At 43.2% G+C, this 16,654-nt stretch overlaps 1 protein-coding gene across 1 annotated transcript in view; it reads right to left on the reverse strand.

The window, feature by feature from the left end:
- LOC135055128 (protein NDNF-like) overlaps positions 1-15,130 on the reverse strand; it is a 50,658-nt gene extending 35,528 nt beyond the window's left edge. The window contains exons 1-2 of the mRNA XM_063958808.1: positions 14,701-15,130; positions 9,486-9,669 (exon numbers count right to left, since the gene is read on the reverse strand). Of these exons, the coding sequence (XP_063814878.1) occupies positions 9,486-9,669; positions 14,701-14,707 (191 nt within the window). The 5' untranslated portion in view covers positions 14,708-15,130. The remainder of the gene's footprint in view (positions 1-9,485; positions 9,670-14,700) is intronic.
- Between the last annotated feature and the right edge of the window lie 1,524 nt (positions 15,131-16,654).

The raw sequence follows: 16,654 nt of genomic DNA on the forward strand, positions 1-16,654 counted from the left end.
GAATGTCTGTTTACAAAAATAAATTTAAATATTAAACACACAGTAGAAATAACATTGTCCCTCATTCCGAGTTGTTCGCTCGCAAGCTGCTTTTAGCAGCATTGCACACGCTAAGCCGCCGCCTACTGGGAGTGAATCTTAGCTTAGCAGAATTGCGAACGAAAGATTCTCAAAATTGCGAATAGAAATTTCTTAGCAGTTTCTGAGTAGCTCGACACTTACTCTGCCACTGCGATCAGTTCAGTCAGTTTCGTTCCTGGTTTGACGTCACAAACACACCCAGCGTTCACCCATACACTCCCCCGTTTCTCCAGCCACTCCCGCGTTTTTCCCAGAAACGGCAGCGTTTTTTCACACTCACCCATAAAACGGTCAGTTTCCGCCCAGAAACACCCACTTCCTGTCAATCACACTCCGATCACCAGAACGAAAAAAAAACCTTGTAATGCTGTGAGTAAAATACCAAACTTCTTAGCAAATTTACTTGACGCAGCCGCAGTGCGAACATTGCGCATGCGCAGTTAGCGGAAAATCGCACCGATGCAAAGAAAAATAACGAGCGAACAACTCGGAATAAGGGCCATTGTACATAGCTGAATACCTGTGCTTTGCTAAGGGATGAGGATGGTAAATGCAAATGATAGTTGTTCGTTAATTTATGTTGGCTGGAGAGCTAGTATATAGGCATATCTTGCTTCCCTGACGCACTTTGTGTAGTGGCCGGACCCCTTTTTGGTCGCCCAAGGGACCCTGCTCTTCCCACTATAAAACTCTCAGTTTGTAGCTTCCTGCTGCCTCCATTCCCCTCCTCACATCATGTCAGAGCCCCTGTGAAATTATCGGGTTTTATTACAGTTTCATATATAGAGCAGCACATTATGTATCTCCTGATATACTCTGTGCTGCTGGGGGGCCGTGCTACTTCCACTATATAACTCTCAGCGTGTGGGTTTGTGCTACCTTCATTCCCATCCTCACATCATGTCACTGGCCCTGTCACATGCAGCCCTGTCATCACTGACATATCATGCATGTTCTGATATAGTGTGTACTGCTGGCCCACCCCTAGGGGTGCTAGTGGTGTGTTACCCCCACAGTGTTTGTTCCGAGATTGTAAGGGCTGGATGTACTAAGCTCTACCGCTGCGCTAATTGCCTTCTCACCGCTCTGTTGACATCTCCATAGTAACATTTCTCCTCCCCTCCCAGCGCTGCCATTCTGTCCCGTTGTTTTCTCTACCGGCAATTGCCGGTATGAACTAAAAGAGGTATCGCTGCTCCTCCGTTGTGGCCACTCAGCGTTGTGTATGCTGCGCTCGGCTCTCCATAGATACCCTCAGTTACTTTAAGTCTGGTTCTGTTGCATAACTTGGGCTGAGTCAAGTTCCGCAGAAGCATGATCGGGACACCAACTTTCAGTGTGCCAAGTGTCAAGCATCTGGTTTGTCCTTTATTGCTCCTTTAGAGATCACATCGAGATCATACATACCTCAGTTTCTTTCTAGGTCACTAAGCTATACAATAGTGAAAACATGATCCAAATTTAGCTGGTAGTTATTGCATGATGTTGGAACGAACAGACAGACAAAAATTCAGATTTTTTTTTTCATCTTCATAGTTCATAAACAGTCTATAGAAGTATACTGCAGTTCTCAAAAAAAATGTGCTGTGTACAGACACAACCCTTACAGTTTTATAATATGCAGGGCCATACTAGCCCACAGGGGAACAGGGGAAACCCCCCAGTGGGCCCCACTGCTTGTGGGACCTCCTCCTTATCTAGGGATCATTTTCTATACTCTATCCTAGTGCATTTGAATTATGCATTATTAGTGATGAGCGGGTTCGGTTTCTCGGAAACCGAACCCCCCCGAACTTCACCCTTTTTATACGGGTCCGAGCCATACTCGGATTCTCCCGTATGGCTCGGTTAACCCGAGCGCGCCCGAACGTCATCATCCCGCTGTCGGATTCTCGCGAGATTCGGATTCTATATAAGCAGCCGCGCGTCGCCGCCATTTTCACACGTGCATTGGAAATGTTAGGGAGAGGACGTGGCTGGCGTCCTCTCCGTTATTGTTGAACTTGATTGTGCACTATTGCTTAATTGTGGGGAGGGCTGGGGAGCAGCTGTATACTATAGGAGGAGTACAGTGCAGAGTTTTGCTGATCAGTGGCCACCAGTTATCCGTTCTCTGCCTGAAAAAAACGCTCCATATCTGTGCTCAGTGTGCTGCATATATCTGTGCTCACACTGCTTAATTGTGGGGACTGGGGAGCAGCTGTATTATATAGCAGGAGTACAGTGCAGAGTTTTGCTGACAGTGACCACCAGTATACGTTGTCTGCCTGAAAAACACTCCATATCTGTGCTCAGTGTGCTGCTTTATTATGGGGACTGGGGACCACAAGTATAATATTATATAGGAGCAGTACAGTGCAGAGTTTTGCTGACCAGTGACCACCAGTATATAATATATAGCATTACGGTACAGTAGGCCACTGCTGTACCTACCTCTGTGTCGTCATTAAGTATACTATCCATCTAGATTCTATACCTGTGGTGCATTTCAGTTGTGCAGTTTGCTGACACAGTGACCACCAGTATATATAGCAGTACGGTACGGAAGGCCACTGCTGTACCTACCTCTGTGTCATCATTAAGTATACTATCCATCTTCATTCTATACCTGTGGTGCATTTTAGTTTTGCAGTTTGCTGACACAGTGACCACCAGTATACTATATATAGCAGTACGGTACGGAAGGCCACTGCTGTACCTAACTCTGTGTCGTCATTAAGTATACTATCCATCTACATTCTATACCTGTGGTGCATTTTAGTTTTGCAGTTTGCTGACACAGTGACCACCAGTATACTATATATAGCAGTACGGTACGGAAGGCCACTGCTGTACCTACCTCTGTGTCGTCATTAAGTATACTATCCATCTACATTCTATCCTGTGGTGCATTTTAGTTTTGCAGTTTGCTGACACAGTGACCACCAGTATACTATATATAGCAGTACGGTACGGAAGGCCACTGCTGTACCTACCTCTGTGTCGTCATTAAGTATACTATCCATCTACATTCTATACCTGTGGTGCATTTTAGTTTTGCAGTTTGCTGACAGTGACCACCAGTATATATAGCAGTACGGTACGGAAGGCCACTGCTCTACCTACCTCTGTGTCGTCAAGTATACTATCCATCCATACCTGTGGTGCATTTCAGTTGTGCGCAGTATATATAGTAGTAGGCCATTGCTATTGATAGTTACTGGCATATAATTCCACACATTAAAAAATGGAGAACAATAATGTGGAGGTTAAAATAGGGAAAGCTCAAGATCCACTTCCACCTCGTGCTGAAGCTGCTGCCACTAGTCATGGCCGAGACGATGAAATGCCATCAACGTCGTCTGCCAAGGCCGATGCCCAATGTCATAGTAGAGAGCATGTAAAATCCAAAAAACAAAAGTTCAGTAAAATGACCCAAAAATCAAAATTAAAAGCGTCTGAGGAGATGCGTAAACTTGCCAATATGCCATTTACGACACGGAGTGGCAAGAAACGGCTGAGGCCCTGGCCTATGTTCATGGCTAGTGGTTCAGCTTCACATGAGGATGGAAGCACTCATCCTCTCGCTAGAAAAATGAAAAGACTTAAGCTGGCAAAAGCACAGCAAAGAACTGTGCGTTCTTCTAAATCACAAATACCCAAGGAGAGTCCAATTGTGTCGGTTGCGATGCCTGACCCTCCCAACACTGGACGGGAAGAGCTTGCACCTTCCACCATTTGCACGCCCCCCTGCAAGTGCTGGAAGGAGCACCCGCAGTCCAGTTCCTGATAGTCAAATTGAAGATGTCACTGTTGAAGTACACCAGGATGAGGATATGGGTGTTGCTGGCTCTTGGGAGGAAATTGACAAGGAGGATTCTGATGGTGAGGTGGTTTGTTTAAGTCAGGCACCCGTGGAGACACCTGTTGTCTGTGGGACGAATATGGCCATTGACATGCCTGGTCCAAATACAAAAAAAATGAGCTCTTCGGTGTGGAATTATTTCAACACAAATGCGGACAACAGGTGTCAAGCCGTGTGTTGCCTTTGTCTAGCTGTAATAAGTAGGGGTAAGGACGTTAACCACCTCAGAACATCCTCCCTTATACGTCACCTGCAGCGCATTCATCATAAGTCAGTGACAAGTTCAAAAACTTTGGGTGACAGCGGAAGCAGTCCACTGACCACTAAATCCCTTCCTCTTGTAACCAAGCTCCTGCAAACCACACCACCAACTCCCTCAGTGTCAATTTCCTCCTTACCCAGGAAAGCCAATAGTCCTGCAGGCCATGTCACTGGCAAGTCTGACGAGTCCTCTCCTGCCTGGGATTCCTCCGATGCATCCTTGAGTGTAACGCCTACTGCTGTTGGCGCTGCTGTTGTAGCTGCTGGAAGTCGATCGTCATCCCAGAGGGGAAGTCGGAAGACCACTTGTACTACTTCCAGTAAGCAATTGACTGTCCAACAGTCCTTTGCGAGGAAGATTAAATATCACAGCAGTCATCCTGCTGCAAAGCAGATAACTCAGGCCTTGGCAGCCTGGGCGGTGAGAAATGTGGTTCCGGTATCCACCGTTAATTCAGAGGCAACTAGAGAGTTGATTGAGGTACTGTGTCCCCGGTACCAAATACCATCTAGGTTCCATTTCTCTAGGCAGGCGATACCGAAAATGTACACAGACCTCAGAAAAAGACTCACCAGTGTCCTAAAAAATGCAGTTGTACCCAATGTCCACTTAACCACGGACATGTGGACAAGTGGAGCAGGGCAGACTCAGGACTATATGACTGTGACAGCCCACTGGGTAGTTGTATTGCCTCCCGCAGCAAGAACAGCAGCAGCGGCACCAGTAGCAGCATCTCGCAAACGCCAACTCGTTCCTAGGCAGGCTATGCTTTGTATCACCGCTTTCCAGAAGAGGCACACAGCTGACAACCTCTAACGGAAACTGAGGAAGATCATCGCAGAATGGCTTACCCCAATTGGACTTTTCTGGGGATTTGTGACATCGGACAACGCCAGCAATATTGTGCGTGCATTACATCTTGGCAAATTCCAGCACGTCCCATGTTTTGCACATACATTGAATTTGGTGGTGCAGAATTATTTAAAAAACGACAGGGGCGTGCAAGAGATGCTGTCGGTGGCCCGAAGAATTGCGGGCCACTTTCGGCATTCAGCCACCGCGTACAGAAGACTGGAGCACCACCAAACATTCCTGAACCTGCCCTGCCATCATCTGAAGCAACAGGTGGTAACGAGGTGGAATACAACCCTCTATATGCTTCAGAGGATGGAGGAGCAGCAAAAGGCCATTCAAGCCTATACATTTGCCTACGATATAGGCAAAGGAGGGGGAATGCACCTGACTCAAGCGCAGTGGAGAATGATTTCAACGTTGTGCAAGGTTCTGCAACCCTTTGAACTTGCCACACGTGAAGTCAGTTCAGACACTGCCAGCCTGAGTCAGGTCATTCCCCTCATCAGGCTTTTGCAGAAGAAGCTGGAGACATTGAAGGTGGAGCTAAAACAGAGCGATTCCGCTAGGCATGTGGGACTTGTGGATGGAGCCCTTAATTCGCTTAACCAGGATTCACGGGTGATCAATCTGTTGAAATCAGAGCACTACATTTTGGCCACCATGCTCGATCCTAGATTTAAAACCTACGTTGTATCTCTCTTTCCGGCAGACACAAGTCTGCAGAGGTTCAAAGACCTGCTGGTGAGAAAATTGTCAAGTCAAGCGGAACGTGACCCGTCAACATCTCCTCCTTCACATTCTCCCGCAACTGGGGGTGGGAGGAAAAGGCTTAGAATTCCGAGCCCACCCGCTGGCGGTGATGCAGGGCAGTCTGGAGCGAGTGCTGACATCTGGTCCGGACTGAAGGACCTGCCAACGATTACTGACATGTCGTCTACTGTCACTTCATATGATTCTCTCACCATTGAAAGAATGGTGGAGGATTATATGTCACAACTGAGGGCCTGAGCTGACGGAAGGCAGCCTCAGTTGTAGGGGCTGAGATGTACCGGAACCTGGGAGGTTGTATCAGACCCCTGGACATGTAAGTAACATGAAGAGAAACCGCCCGAAGGCGTGACCACGACAACTTGAGTAAAAGTCAATGATATTTATTTATGACCAACTCCATGCATCACAGTAGCAGTAAAAAGAAACATAAAAATCAGCAGAGAAATAATAATACAGTTCCTGGGTACTACAGGGTGGCAGGGGCCACAGAGCTCTGGTGGTATGAGACAGTTCTTATTATCTGCAAGTTGGAAAGTCCTTACCAGGCTCAACTGTAGCAATGAGGAAAGCCCAGGGTCGTACCAGCTGGTGTTCCAGGGAAAGCTGGACTGCTGTAGATAAAATGCTGCTGTGGGTACTGGTTAGAACCAGACAGGTGTTGGCACGGAGTGGATACTGGCTGGAACCAGTTAAATAATAAATAAAGCTTGAGAGCGATGCAATATAGATGAAATGTAGAATTTGAGAGCGGAGAAATAATAATACCGGTGGAGAGTGGTAAACTGCAGAAAGGACACCGGCCCTTTAAGAGAAGCTGTACACTGCTGGAAGCTGAGCTGGAAGCAGGTGATGTTGTAGCTGGAAACAGGTGAGTCCAGAATGGATCGGAGAGTCAGGCTACACCGCAGATGGAATGCTGGTGCGGGTCTCTATAGCTGAAGTCTGGAGACAGGAGCTGGAACCTGGAAGACAATCACAGGAGAGAGACAAACTGGAACTAGGTTTGACAACCAAAGCACTGATGCCTTCCTTGCTCAGGCACAACCTATTTATACCTGCAGCAAGGAAGGCATTGGCTAGGCAATTATGCAAATTAATAATACTGACAACGGATTGGTAGGAAAGATCAGCTGACAGAATCCAAGATGGCTGCGCCCATGCAGACACTTGGAGGGAAGTTTGGATTGTAATCCATGTGGTCTGGAAAACAGTAATGGCGGCGCCGGCCACCGGAGACAGGAGACACCAGGCTGACAGATGCACATCTGACCACGCGGACACAGCGGAGGCCGCGGCTGACGTAATCGCCACTCTGAATGCAGAAGCTCAGGGACGGCAGCGGAGGCCGCGGGAGACGCCATGCCAGATGTATAAGGCGTTACTGTGACTGCGTCCAGAGAGACAGGAGAGGATGCGGGAATGTGCACATCAGGATAACAGATGGGATCCGGTCCTGGAGCGCTGAGCCAGCCTTAGGAGGCATCTGATAGGTAAGAAATGGCGTCCAGATACCCGGATCGTGACATTATATGAGTGACCGCATCCAAGTAGGCACGTCAGACAGTCCGTACGTATACTGGCAGGAAAAAGAGGCAATTTGGAGACCCTTGCACAAACTGGCTTTATTCTACCTAAGTTGCCCTCCCTCCAGTGTGTACTCCGAAAGAGTGTTTAGTGCAGCCGCTCACCTTGTCAGCAATCGGCGTACGAGGTTACTTCCAGAAAATGTGGAGAAGATGATGTTCATCAAAATGAATTATAATCAATTCCTCCGTGGAGACATTCACCAGCAGCAATTGCCTCCACAATGTACACAGGGACCTGAGATGGTGGATTCCAGTGGGGACGAATTAATAATCTGTGAGGAGGGGGATGTACACAGTGAAAGGGGTGAGGAATCGGAGGATGATGATGAGGTGGACATCTTGCCTCTGTAGAGCCAGTTTGTGCAAGGAGAGATTGATTGCTTCTTTTTTTGGTGGGGGCCCAAACCAACCAGTCATTTCAGTCACAGTCGTGTGGCAGACCCTGTCGCTGAAATGATGGGTTCGTTAAAGTGTGCATGTCCTGTTTATACAACATAAGGGTGGGTGGGAGGGCCCAAGGACAATTCCATCTTGCACCTCTTTTTTCTTTAATGTTTCTTTGCATCATGTGCTGTTTGGGGACAATTTTTTTGAAGTGCCATCCTGCCTGACACTGCAGTGCCACTCCTAGATGGGCCAGGTGTTTGTGTCGGCCACTTGTGTCGCTTAGCTTAGTCACACAGCGACCTTGGTGCGCCTCTTTTTTTCTTTGCATCATGTGCTGTTTGGGGACAATTTTTTTGAAATGCCATCCTGTCTGACACTGCAGTGCCACTCCTAGATGGGCCAGGTGTTTGTGTCGGCCACTTGGGTCGCTTAGCTTAGCCATCCAGCGACCTCGGTGCAAATTTTAGGACTAAAAATAATATTGTGAGGTGTTCAGAATAGACTGGAAATGAGTGGAAATTATGGTTATTGAGGTTAATAATACTATGGGATCAAAATAACCCCCAAATTCTATGATTTAAGCTGTTTTTTAGGGTTTTTTGTAAAAAACACCCGAATCCAAAACACACCCGAATCCGACAAAAAAATTTCGGTGAGGTTTTGCCAAAACGCGTCCGAATCCAAAACACGGCCGCGGAACCGAATCCAAAACCAAAACACAAAACCCGAAAAATGTCCAGTGCACATCACTATGCATTATACATATGTTATATTATACTTCACAAGAATATGGTTTATTACGTATTTACATGTTCTCTGTAATGGTTAGCCAAACCTCTGCGGTGCTGCTCCCTTAAGCATGGGCCCCTACAACATCATTCCCCTGGTGGGCCCTTCGTGCCCCAGTCCGACACTGATAATATGTATAAATGTTAACCTCCACTGATTGCACACCTTGCCATTGTGCCCTACATGCAGGGTACATCATACTACTACATAAGCATCAGTTTTCCCATATATGAACTTGGCCCTTGTATGGCTCGCCTACCACAGTGTAACCTTCAAAGTGCGCCCAACATGGCTGCCCCATATGGTACACTTGTGGATGGGATGAAAAATACATGGACCTTGTGGTTTTGTTGGAACCCTACTCTAAACTGTAGGACTCTGAAATCACCCCAATTTTGTGTCATCTCTACTAGGGGTGGACTATTCCACCTTGGGTAATCCTACGCTGAGCGCCCAAGATGGCTGCCGCACTTGGTACCTTGTGAGGGTGGAATACACAACCCTTGGAAGTTATTACCCAAAATGCCTACACCAATCCTGCATTATGCTTTCTGTGTGCTTAAGGTTTTCTTTTATGTCTGTGTGGCTTATCTATTGCTGTATTACTTAAATCTTCTGTATTATGTGTATTGTTTTTGATGTCTGTAAAGCGCCTTGAGTCCTGTTGGAGAAAGAGCGCTATATAAATAAAATTATTATTATTATTATTATTATTATAGATAATGTATAATGTATCCGTGAACTATATCAAATATACAATAGAGAATAACTTAATGCGAAATTTAAGAATAAAATACTAAAATATGGACAAGTTATAGCTGAAAATGTTTAAATTGCAGACAATTACAAAGAAAGTTTTGTCTAAAAAAAAAACACCCTTGAGTTGAAGATACAGATGACATTTTTTTACCTTTTTGCAATATCCTTCAGCAAGTACACTGTGGTTTCCCTGCCATCTGGTAGAACAAGTGAGTGATATGGGTTGAAAAAATGTCTTCTATAGTAGTCCGATGGAGGTATGTTTGAATAGCACATACAGCCAAACAGAAGAAAACTCAGGCAAACACTCCGCAGAAGCCAGTATGTTGTTATACCTATTAAAAGTGTAAGATAGGTTATCTCTTGATTTACAATATTCTTGAAATCACTACTATAACAACATGTTCATTTTATTTTTGTAAAAATGCAAAACAATTTTGCTGGGATTGTAAATTACTACATTGTGTCTTTAAGGTATATCTGATGCTGACTGATGTGACATAAATATCATTTTATAGTGTACACTGTTTTTATAATACTTGTTTATGTTGAACAGATCTCAGATGACTTGTTATCTAGTAAAAGTTTAATATCCTAGTCTAGAAAAGTGATAAGAAAGCATTAAGTAGTAGAATCAATACCTGAAGAAAATCTAAGGTTATATAGATTATAATCTGTTTTCACGTATTACATCACCTGGTATTTGCATTGCAATATGCAGCACAGCCAACCCACCCACCCACCAGTATCCATAAGCCCCCAGTGTTGGTACTCCCCACCACTAGGTGTCCCTATATACATGGATAACCCCCTCTTCTCCTCACAATGTAGTAGAGCGTGGGTCAAGGTGGACTGATTATCACACACAGAGATGAGCTGAAGCGCTCAAGGGGGCAGGGCCGCAACTGGGTGGGGGGGGTGCTAAGGGGCATGCGCCCCAGGTGCAGGATTTGAGGGGGCGCTGAGGAGTTACAGAGGAGCAGGGCTTTTATTTTTTTAAACAGCAGTGCTGTGCTGCTGCAGTGGAACAGCAGACGCGCCCGGGGCAGTGTCTCTGGCCCACCTGTCTGCCCACAGCTGGCTCCAACGCTGTGCGGGTGACTTCCAGTACCTGAGATCTCTCCTATACTGGCTACTGTCTTAAACGCTCTTCTCTGCCATGCAGTGCAGCGACTAGCGTGCGGTGCACCGTGCAAGCTATAGAAGCGAGCACTTGGTGCTGTGTTTTTCAGCAGGCTATGATCCCGGCTGCCTGCCTAGCACCAACCAATAACAAGATGCTGGCTATACACCACAACTAAGAGCCTGGACAACCTCCAACTCTCACTGAGTATCACTACAGCAGCTTTGTGGTGAGTTTAAAGACAGACTTTATTATCGCACTGTGCTCCCAGTTAGCAGTATCAACCTCCGCTTTGCCTCCCAGATTTAGGGATTTGGTGTAGCTTATTAGGGGGATGTAGTATAGTGATGTAGTGTACCATATAGGGTATGTAGTGCAGTATTGTATTGCCGTATATAGGGGCTTGCAGTGCACTGATGTGGTGTTAGCATATAAGGGGATGTAGTGCAGTGTATAGGGGCTTGTGACACAGTGCATTTGGGGCACATGGGGGAATATTGTACAATAGTATCCCCTTTTTAATGAAAATTTTGATAATCTGATTATTTCAGTCTGACAGGGCTTGTTTGTTGTGGGTTTATTTCTTTTCTTTGGGGGGGGGGGGGGGATTACTGCCATGCCCGGGTGACAAAAATCCTAGTTTTGGCCCTGAAGGGGGAACTCTCAACACTTCTAGCTTTTGGCACATGCGCCAAAGAGTGCCATTTGCAATGGTATTCTGGGGTGTAATATCAGGCATGATATTGGGGGTCGCAGATTCCTACCTCACTAGGACTACAGCAGGACAGGGTGGCACCTTTGCATGTGATATTGCCAGGTAAAGGGTTACTTAAAATTTTGTGTCTCCTTTTTTTTTTTTTTACTACAACTGTAATGCTACTACTTTGACAGTCATGGGCATGCAGGTACTTGTAGTTCCTCATGCTCCAGTATTCACAGTTGGCCAATAGCTAGCAGGGCTTTCCGGGCATGCAGTCTCACAATAATAGGAACCTCTAAGGTGGACCTTAAAATTACTATTACTTTGTCCCCATTGGTACTCAGTACAGAACTTGTTGTTTCTAGGGAAGGATCCATATTTGTGTCTCCCTGCTAAATTATATGTGCGTCATAGTGGCACAGGTTAGCCAAGCCCCAGTAGTCCCTATACAAAGTAGAACTCCTGCTTGTTTTAGTGGACAAGTGCTGAGGCTGATTGAGGGTAGGGACATTATTAAAAAAGTTAATTATTTAGCAGAGTTTCTAACGTTAATCTTTCAATACAATAGTCCATTAATTTTAATGGACTTTATGCAAGTAGCACATTGAAATCCATTGGCCATTGAATTTAAAGTCTCAGGCAATATTGAGTGACAAACCAGTGAGAGTATTTTTTGAAGAATTCAGTGGTGATTTACTAGATCACCCCTTAGTAGTCTCCCCGTTCTCTACTTTGCCATATAAATCAGGAAAAAATTATACTTATTGTGATTTATGCAAGATGCGCTTTACTAGATTTTTCCAATAATTTACTTCCACAATGTCTTTAGCGGCATTCAAAATGTGCACTGCTGTATTCTGTGGAAAAATATAGCACTTGGGCCCCTTTCATACACACTGGTTTTCCCACCAGCCAAAAGGCGGCAAAAGTCAGACAGTTTTTGACGGCCATCCCTGCCCTATCACACACAGCAACAGCAAAAGCAAAAAAAGCTGGTGTGTGAAAGAGGCGATACACACACTAAATACACTGCCTACAGGGACGGCGCGGCCATGGCCCGGCAGCCACCCAATTCAGTGGATAGATCCGGCTGAAACACGGCGACTGGGCCGTGTCCGTGCCCTGTTATAGGACTCATCGGGCCTGAGATTTCATTACAATCCCGGCATGGCAAAGAGCCGTCCTGGAGTTTGCCGAGCCGGCTAGTGTGAAAGGGGACTTAGGGGTATATTTACTAAGCAATGGGTTTTCAAAACCAAAACTTTGGCTGATTTGGTCTGCCATATATAAAAGGGCGATAATAGTAAATACAAAACAAGACTTGTTTTGCATTAAATATTATTTCCCTTTTAAATCTAGCATGCAAAATCTGCAAAAATGTAGGGTTTTGAAAATCCACAGCTCAGTAAATATACCCCTAACACCTGATCTGATGAAACAAATTTGACAAAAAGCAATCAAAATCATAGAGACTGGGTCCTTTTTGCAAAATTCTGTTTCGCAAAGCTGTATAAACCCTTGAAAGATCAGACGATCTACAAACTGCCTGAAACTATACACCGATATATCATGTCAGCGCACACAGTACACAATCTACTATAGGAAGGATGACATGATATATTGTGTGCGGGAACAGTAGCACACTGCATTGTACATAACATTGTACAATCTGATTTGCAGCACATATTTTGGGAAGATACAACCACACAATTCATTAGAGTATACACATGCATAGGGTATAGAGTATACGCATGAATTCACAATTCATGCGTATACACACTATACAGTATGATGGCTGTGCAGAGTGCTCACAGATACAGTGATTGCACGACAAATTGTTTAGTGTGAACCCAGCTTAACTATGAAAAGCATCTATAGATTGTAAGCTTGTGAGCAGGGCCTTACTACGTCTATGTCTGACTGTTTTTGCCCAGTTTTGTTCTATTACTGTTGTCCTAATTGTTAAGCGCAACAGAATATGCTGCACTATATAAGAAACTGTTAGTAAATAATAATAAATAAATATCACTCATCTCCCTTTCATAGTTCTCTTCTGTCTCATATTTATATATTACACAGCATTACTACCATGTTGTGTTGTCATTTGATTAATTACTGCACTATAGTAAATTCATCTGTCACTGCCCCAGCTTTGTGTAAGCTTTATTTTAATTAGATGCCAACATTTTAATTTACCACCTTCAGTATGAAGGTGCAAGTGTTTTGCTATACAATTCAACTACATACAGTATGAGTGTTGCCAATCAAATCATAAATATGTTGACTTCTTAAAACTGACATGATACCAGATAACATAAGTAGTAAGCAGACTATTATTATTATTATTATTATTATTATTATTATTGTTTATATGCATTACCATTTATAACCAATATATAACTATGGAATACAGCACGTAAATCAGTGGGATTATAATAAATAAAAGAAAATTATATTTATGCATTTTAAATAAACACAAAATTAAATTGATGTACGGAAATTCATATTTGGAACTGAATTACAAATGTATTTTTCTGAGCAGTTATGTATACACTATATAATATTAGTAAATATTATTATAGATATTAGTAATAATAGTAATTTGGTACAAGTGAAATACTTTATTATATGTGATAAATCAATATACAGTATCTATATGTATATATATCTATATATATATATATATATATATATATATATATATACACCCTCAAACTATCAACTGTCGTTGTGATCATTGATCCTGGTGCCTACATGTCTCTGCTGAAGGTTCAGGTCAATACTAGGAAGAGCTTGTGGGGCTGACAAGGAGCTGTACCTGGACAAACCATTTTGCAGTGCAAGGGGTGCAACTATCTATATTCTTTTTGCATGCAGGGTAAATACAAATGCCGGACAGCTTTGTTTTTACAATGCAATTGTCAGTAGGATAGACCCCTTCCAAATGTAAATCTTTCTGCACATTTTAATTTGCCCCAACTGCAGGGCAACATGGTTTTGTCAAGGTGCACAGTTACACCTGCTTTGCTCTCACCTCTGAATCAGCCCCTATAGATTGTAAGCTTGTGAGCAAGGCCCTCTTACCTATCTGTTCATAATTTTTATTACTGTTTGTTCCCAAATGTAAAACACTGTGGAGTGTGCGTAATCTATATAAATAGATTAATAACAGTGATGATGATAATAATGTGAACAGAGGGGGCATGCAAGAGACGTGATACTCAGTGTCAGTAAATGTTCAATAAAACTAATTTACTGCTATTCTGGGCAAGTCCTTAGGCTTGTTATAAACTGCTCTAAACTGAATCTGCTTCAGAGAACAATTATGTAACAAAGATCTTAAATTGATGGGTTTGACACATCATGCCACTTATTTAAAGAGACTGTGCATGCTTCTTCTTAGGAAAGTATATTTACAATATCACCGGCGTTAGAGCCCTATAGTCAGTTATACATTTTACAGACATAACATTTTCATATTTTATATTGCTCCATTAACCTCATATTCCATACTGTATATTTTATGAAAATAAATGTACTTACCTCCCATGGTCTTATGAGTGCTCTTAGACGTCCTTTCTCTCCTCAGTAAATTAAAAGTACAGTACTTTATCCTTCTAGGAGTAGGTCACATAAACCACTCTACAAGACAGAGACTTTTTCATGGTGATAATGCTTTTCTACTCCTCCTGATTGAAAGATGTCTGTTTCTATATATGAAGCTTTGTTTACTGTAGCATGAATGGATCCTGAGACTGGTCTGTGGTGTAACTAAGACTCCGTATCCCCTGTTATTTTGTGACTAGCCTGCTCTCCTCTACACTGTATTAAAGAGTTAGTTGTTGGCAGATTTGCAGATGGATAAGGTTTTCAATGAGAGACAGAGAGGGAGAGAAGGGGGGGGACACCCACTTAACTCTTCTGGAGTCCTGCACGGTAGAGATGTAGGGTGCCTAGCCTCAAAATATCAATAATCTGGTATTACTGTGCTGTAAGACATTGTAGATCATGTTTAATACTCTAGAGTGGTGAGATTGACCAACCTTCCCCTCTATGCAATCTCATTAAAATGTGATATCTAAAAAGGAATGTGCTGGCTGAATACATTGAAGCAAATGGGGGCTGTCAGGAGAGCCGTTTACAATATATTTACGTTATATGGAAAGCATTCTAAAGAAGGGTGTCTTAACAATTTATGTTTGTGGCAGCACAGAAATTGCCTCTAGCAAATAATGTATAGATATGTCAAGGTGGGTTAACTTTAACCTAAGGGCAAGAAACACTGCCCACATTGTGACTAGTGATGGGTTAATTTCAGAATGTACTGTATGACACAGCATTTGTAACTTTCTAGTTTATGCCATTTGGCTTGTAATACATTTTGACGTTAATGATGCTTTCTTCCCCTCTATTCTTTTGGAAATTATAGACTTATTGATTCCATAAGGAGTAATTTGTAGGTCACGATACCTTTTAGTGGACTGGCATCAGAGTCTTATGATTCATTATGCTGCACAGGTTTTCTTAGTTGACCTTCAAGTACTATGTCACTGCATAATTTGCATTTCCATCTCCTTAAATTAAAATCATAATAAGCTATACGTTGATCCTATGCTGAAAAGCACTTTACCTTCACTTAATTGTTACTCAGAAGTTCCCATATTTATGACATTTTAGATTTGTCAGATAATTTTATACATATGGGGTTGTCAAAAGACCCCGAAAGCTATGTCTAGTTTTTATTTTGTGTTTTTGAGACGTGCATAATCATTATCTGATATCTTTGGAGACAGTTTGACATAAATAGTGAGACCTAACTGATGTGCAAGGAACTTTAACTTCACAAATGATAGATTCCGTGCATTGCGCGATGCATAACCCATATTAACCATAATACAATAACAATAATAAAATATATATACAGATAACAGTACTGGCATCTTAAAATAATTTTATTGACCAATTTATAATGAAACTGGTGGAGGTATTAAAGAACGACATAACAAACACAATCAACCATACAAAACATTACTATTCAACTCTCTCAATAACAGAACACATTCGTTCAGGAGGTGTAGCCATTTCCAGTCAAGACAATTGTATTACTATAAATTACATCGTGAGAAGGACGGGGCAGCCACTAAATCTAAACTAGACATTAACAAGCCACAAACTGTCCTTTACCACCACACATAACACGACAGACAAAAAGGTTGGGCTAGAGGGTGAACCGGAACAAAGTGGTAGTTTTACTGCCTTGCAGCAACTATGTACCCGAACTCCTCTCCCTAAATAATTTTATAGGATTACATAATCCACTAATAGAATAGAAAGGGGAAGATGTATCAAGCCTGGGAGAGAGAAAGTATAAACCAGTCAGCATCTGTCATTTTTCAGTCACGGCCTATAAAATCACAGTTAGGAGCTGGTTGGTTGGTTGGTTGTTTATCTCTCTCCATTTTATCTCTCTCCAAGGGCTAAATGTAATAGCCTTCGA

This window comes from Pseudophryne corroboree, chromosome 3 (genome assembly GCF_028390025.1).
Source record: "Pseudophryne corroboree isolate aPseCor3 chromosome 3, aPseCor3.hap2, whole genome shotgun sequence".
In the NCBI taxonomy this organism is placed as follows: domain Eukaryota; kingdom Metazoa; phylum Chordata; class Amphibia; order Anura; family Myobatrachidae; genus Pseudophryne; species Pseudophryne corroboree.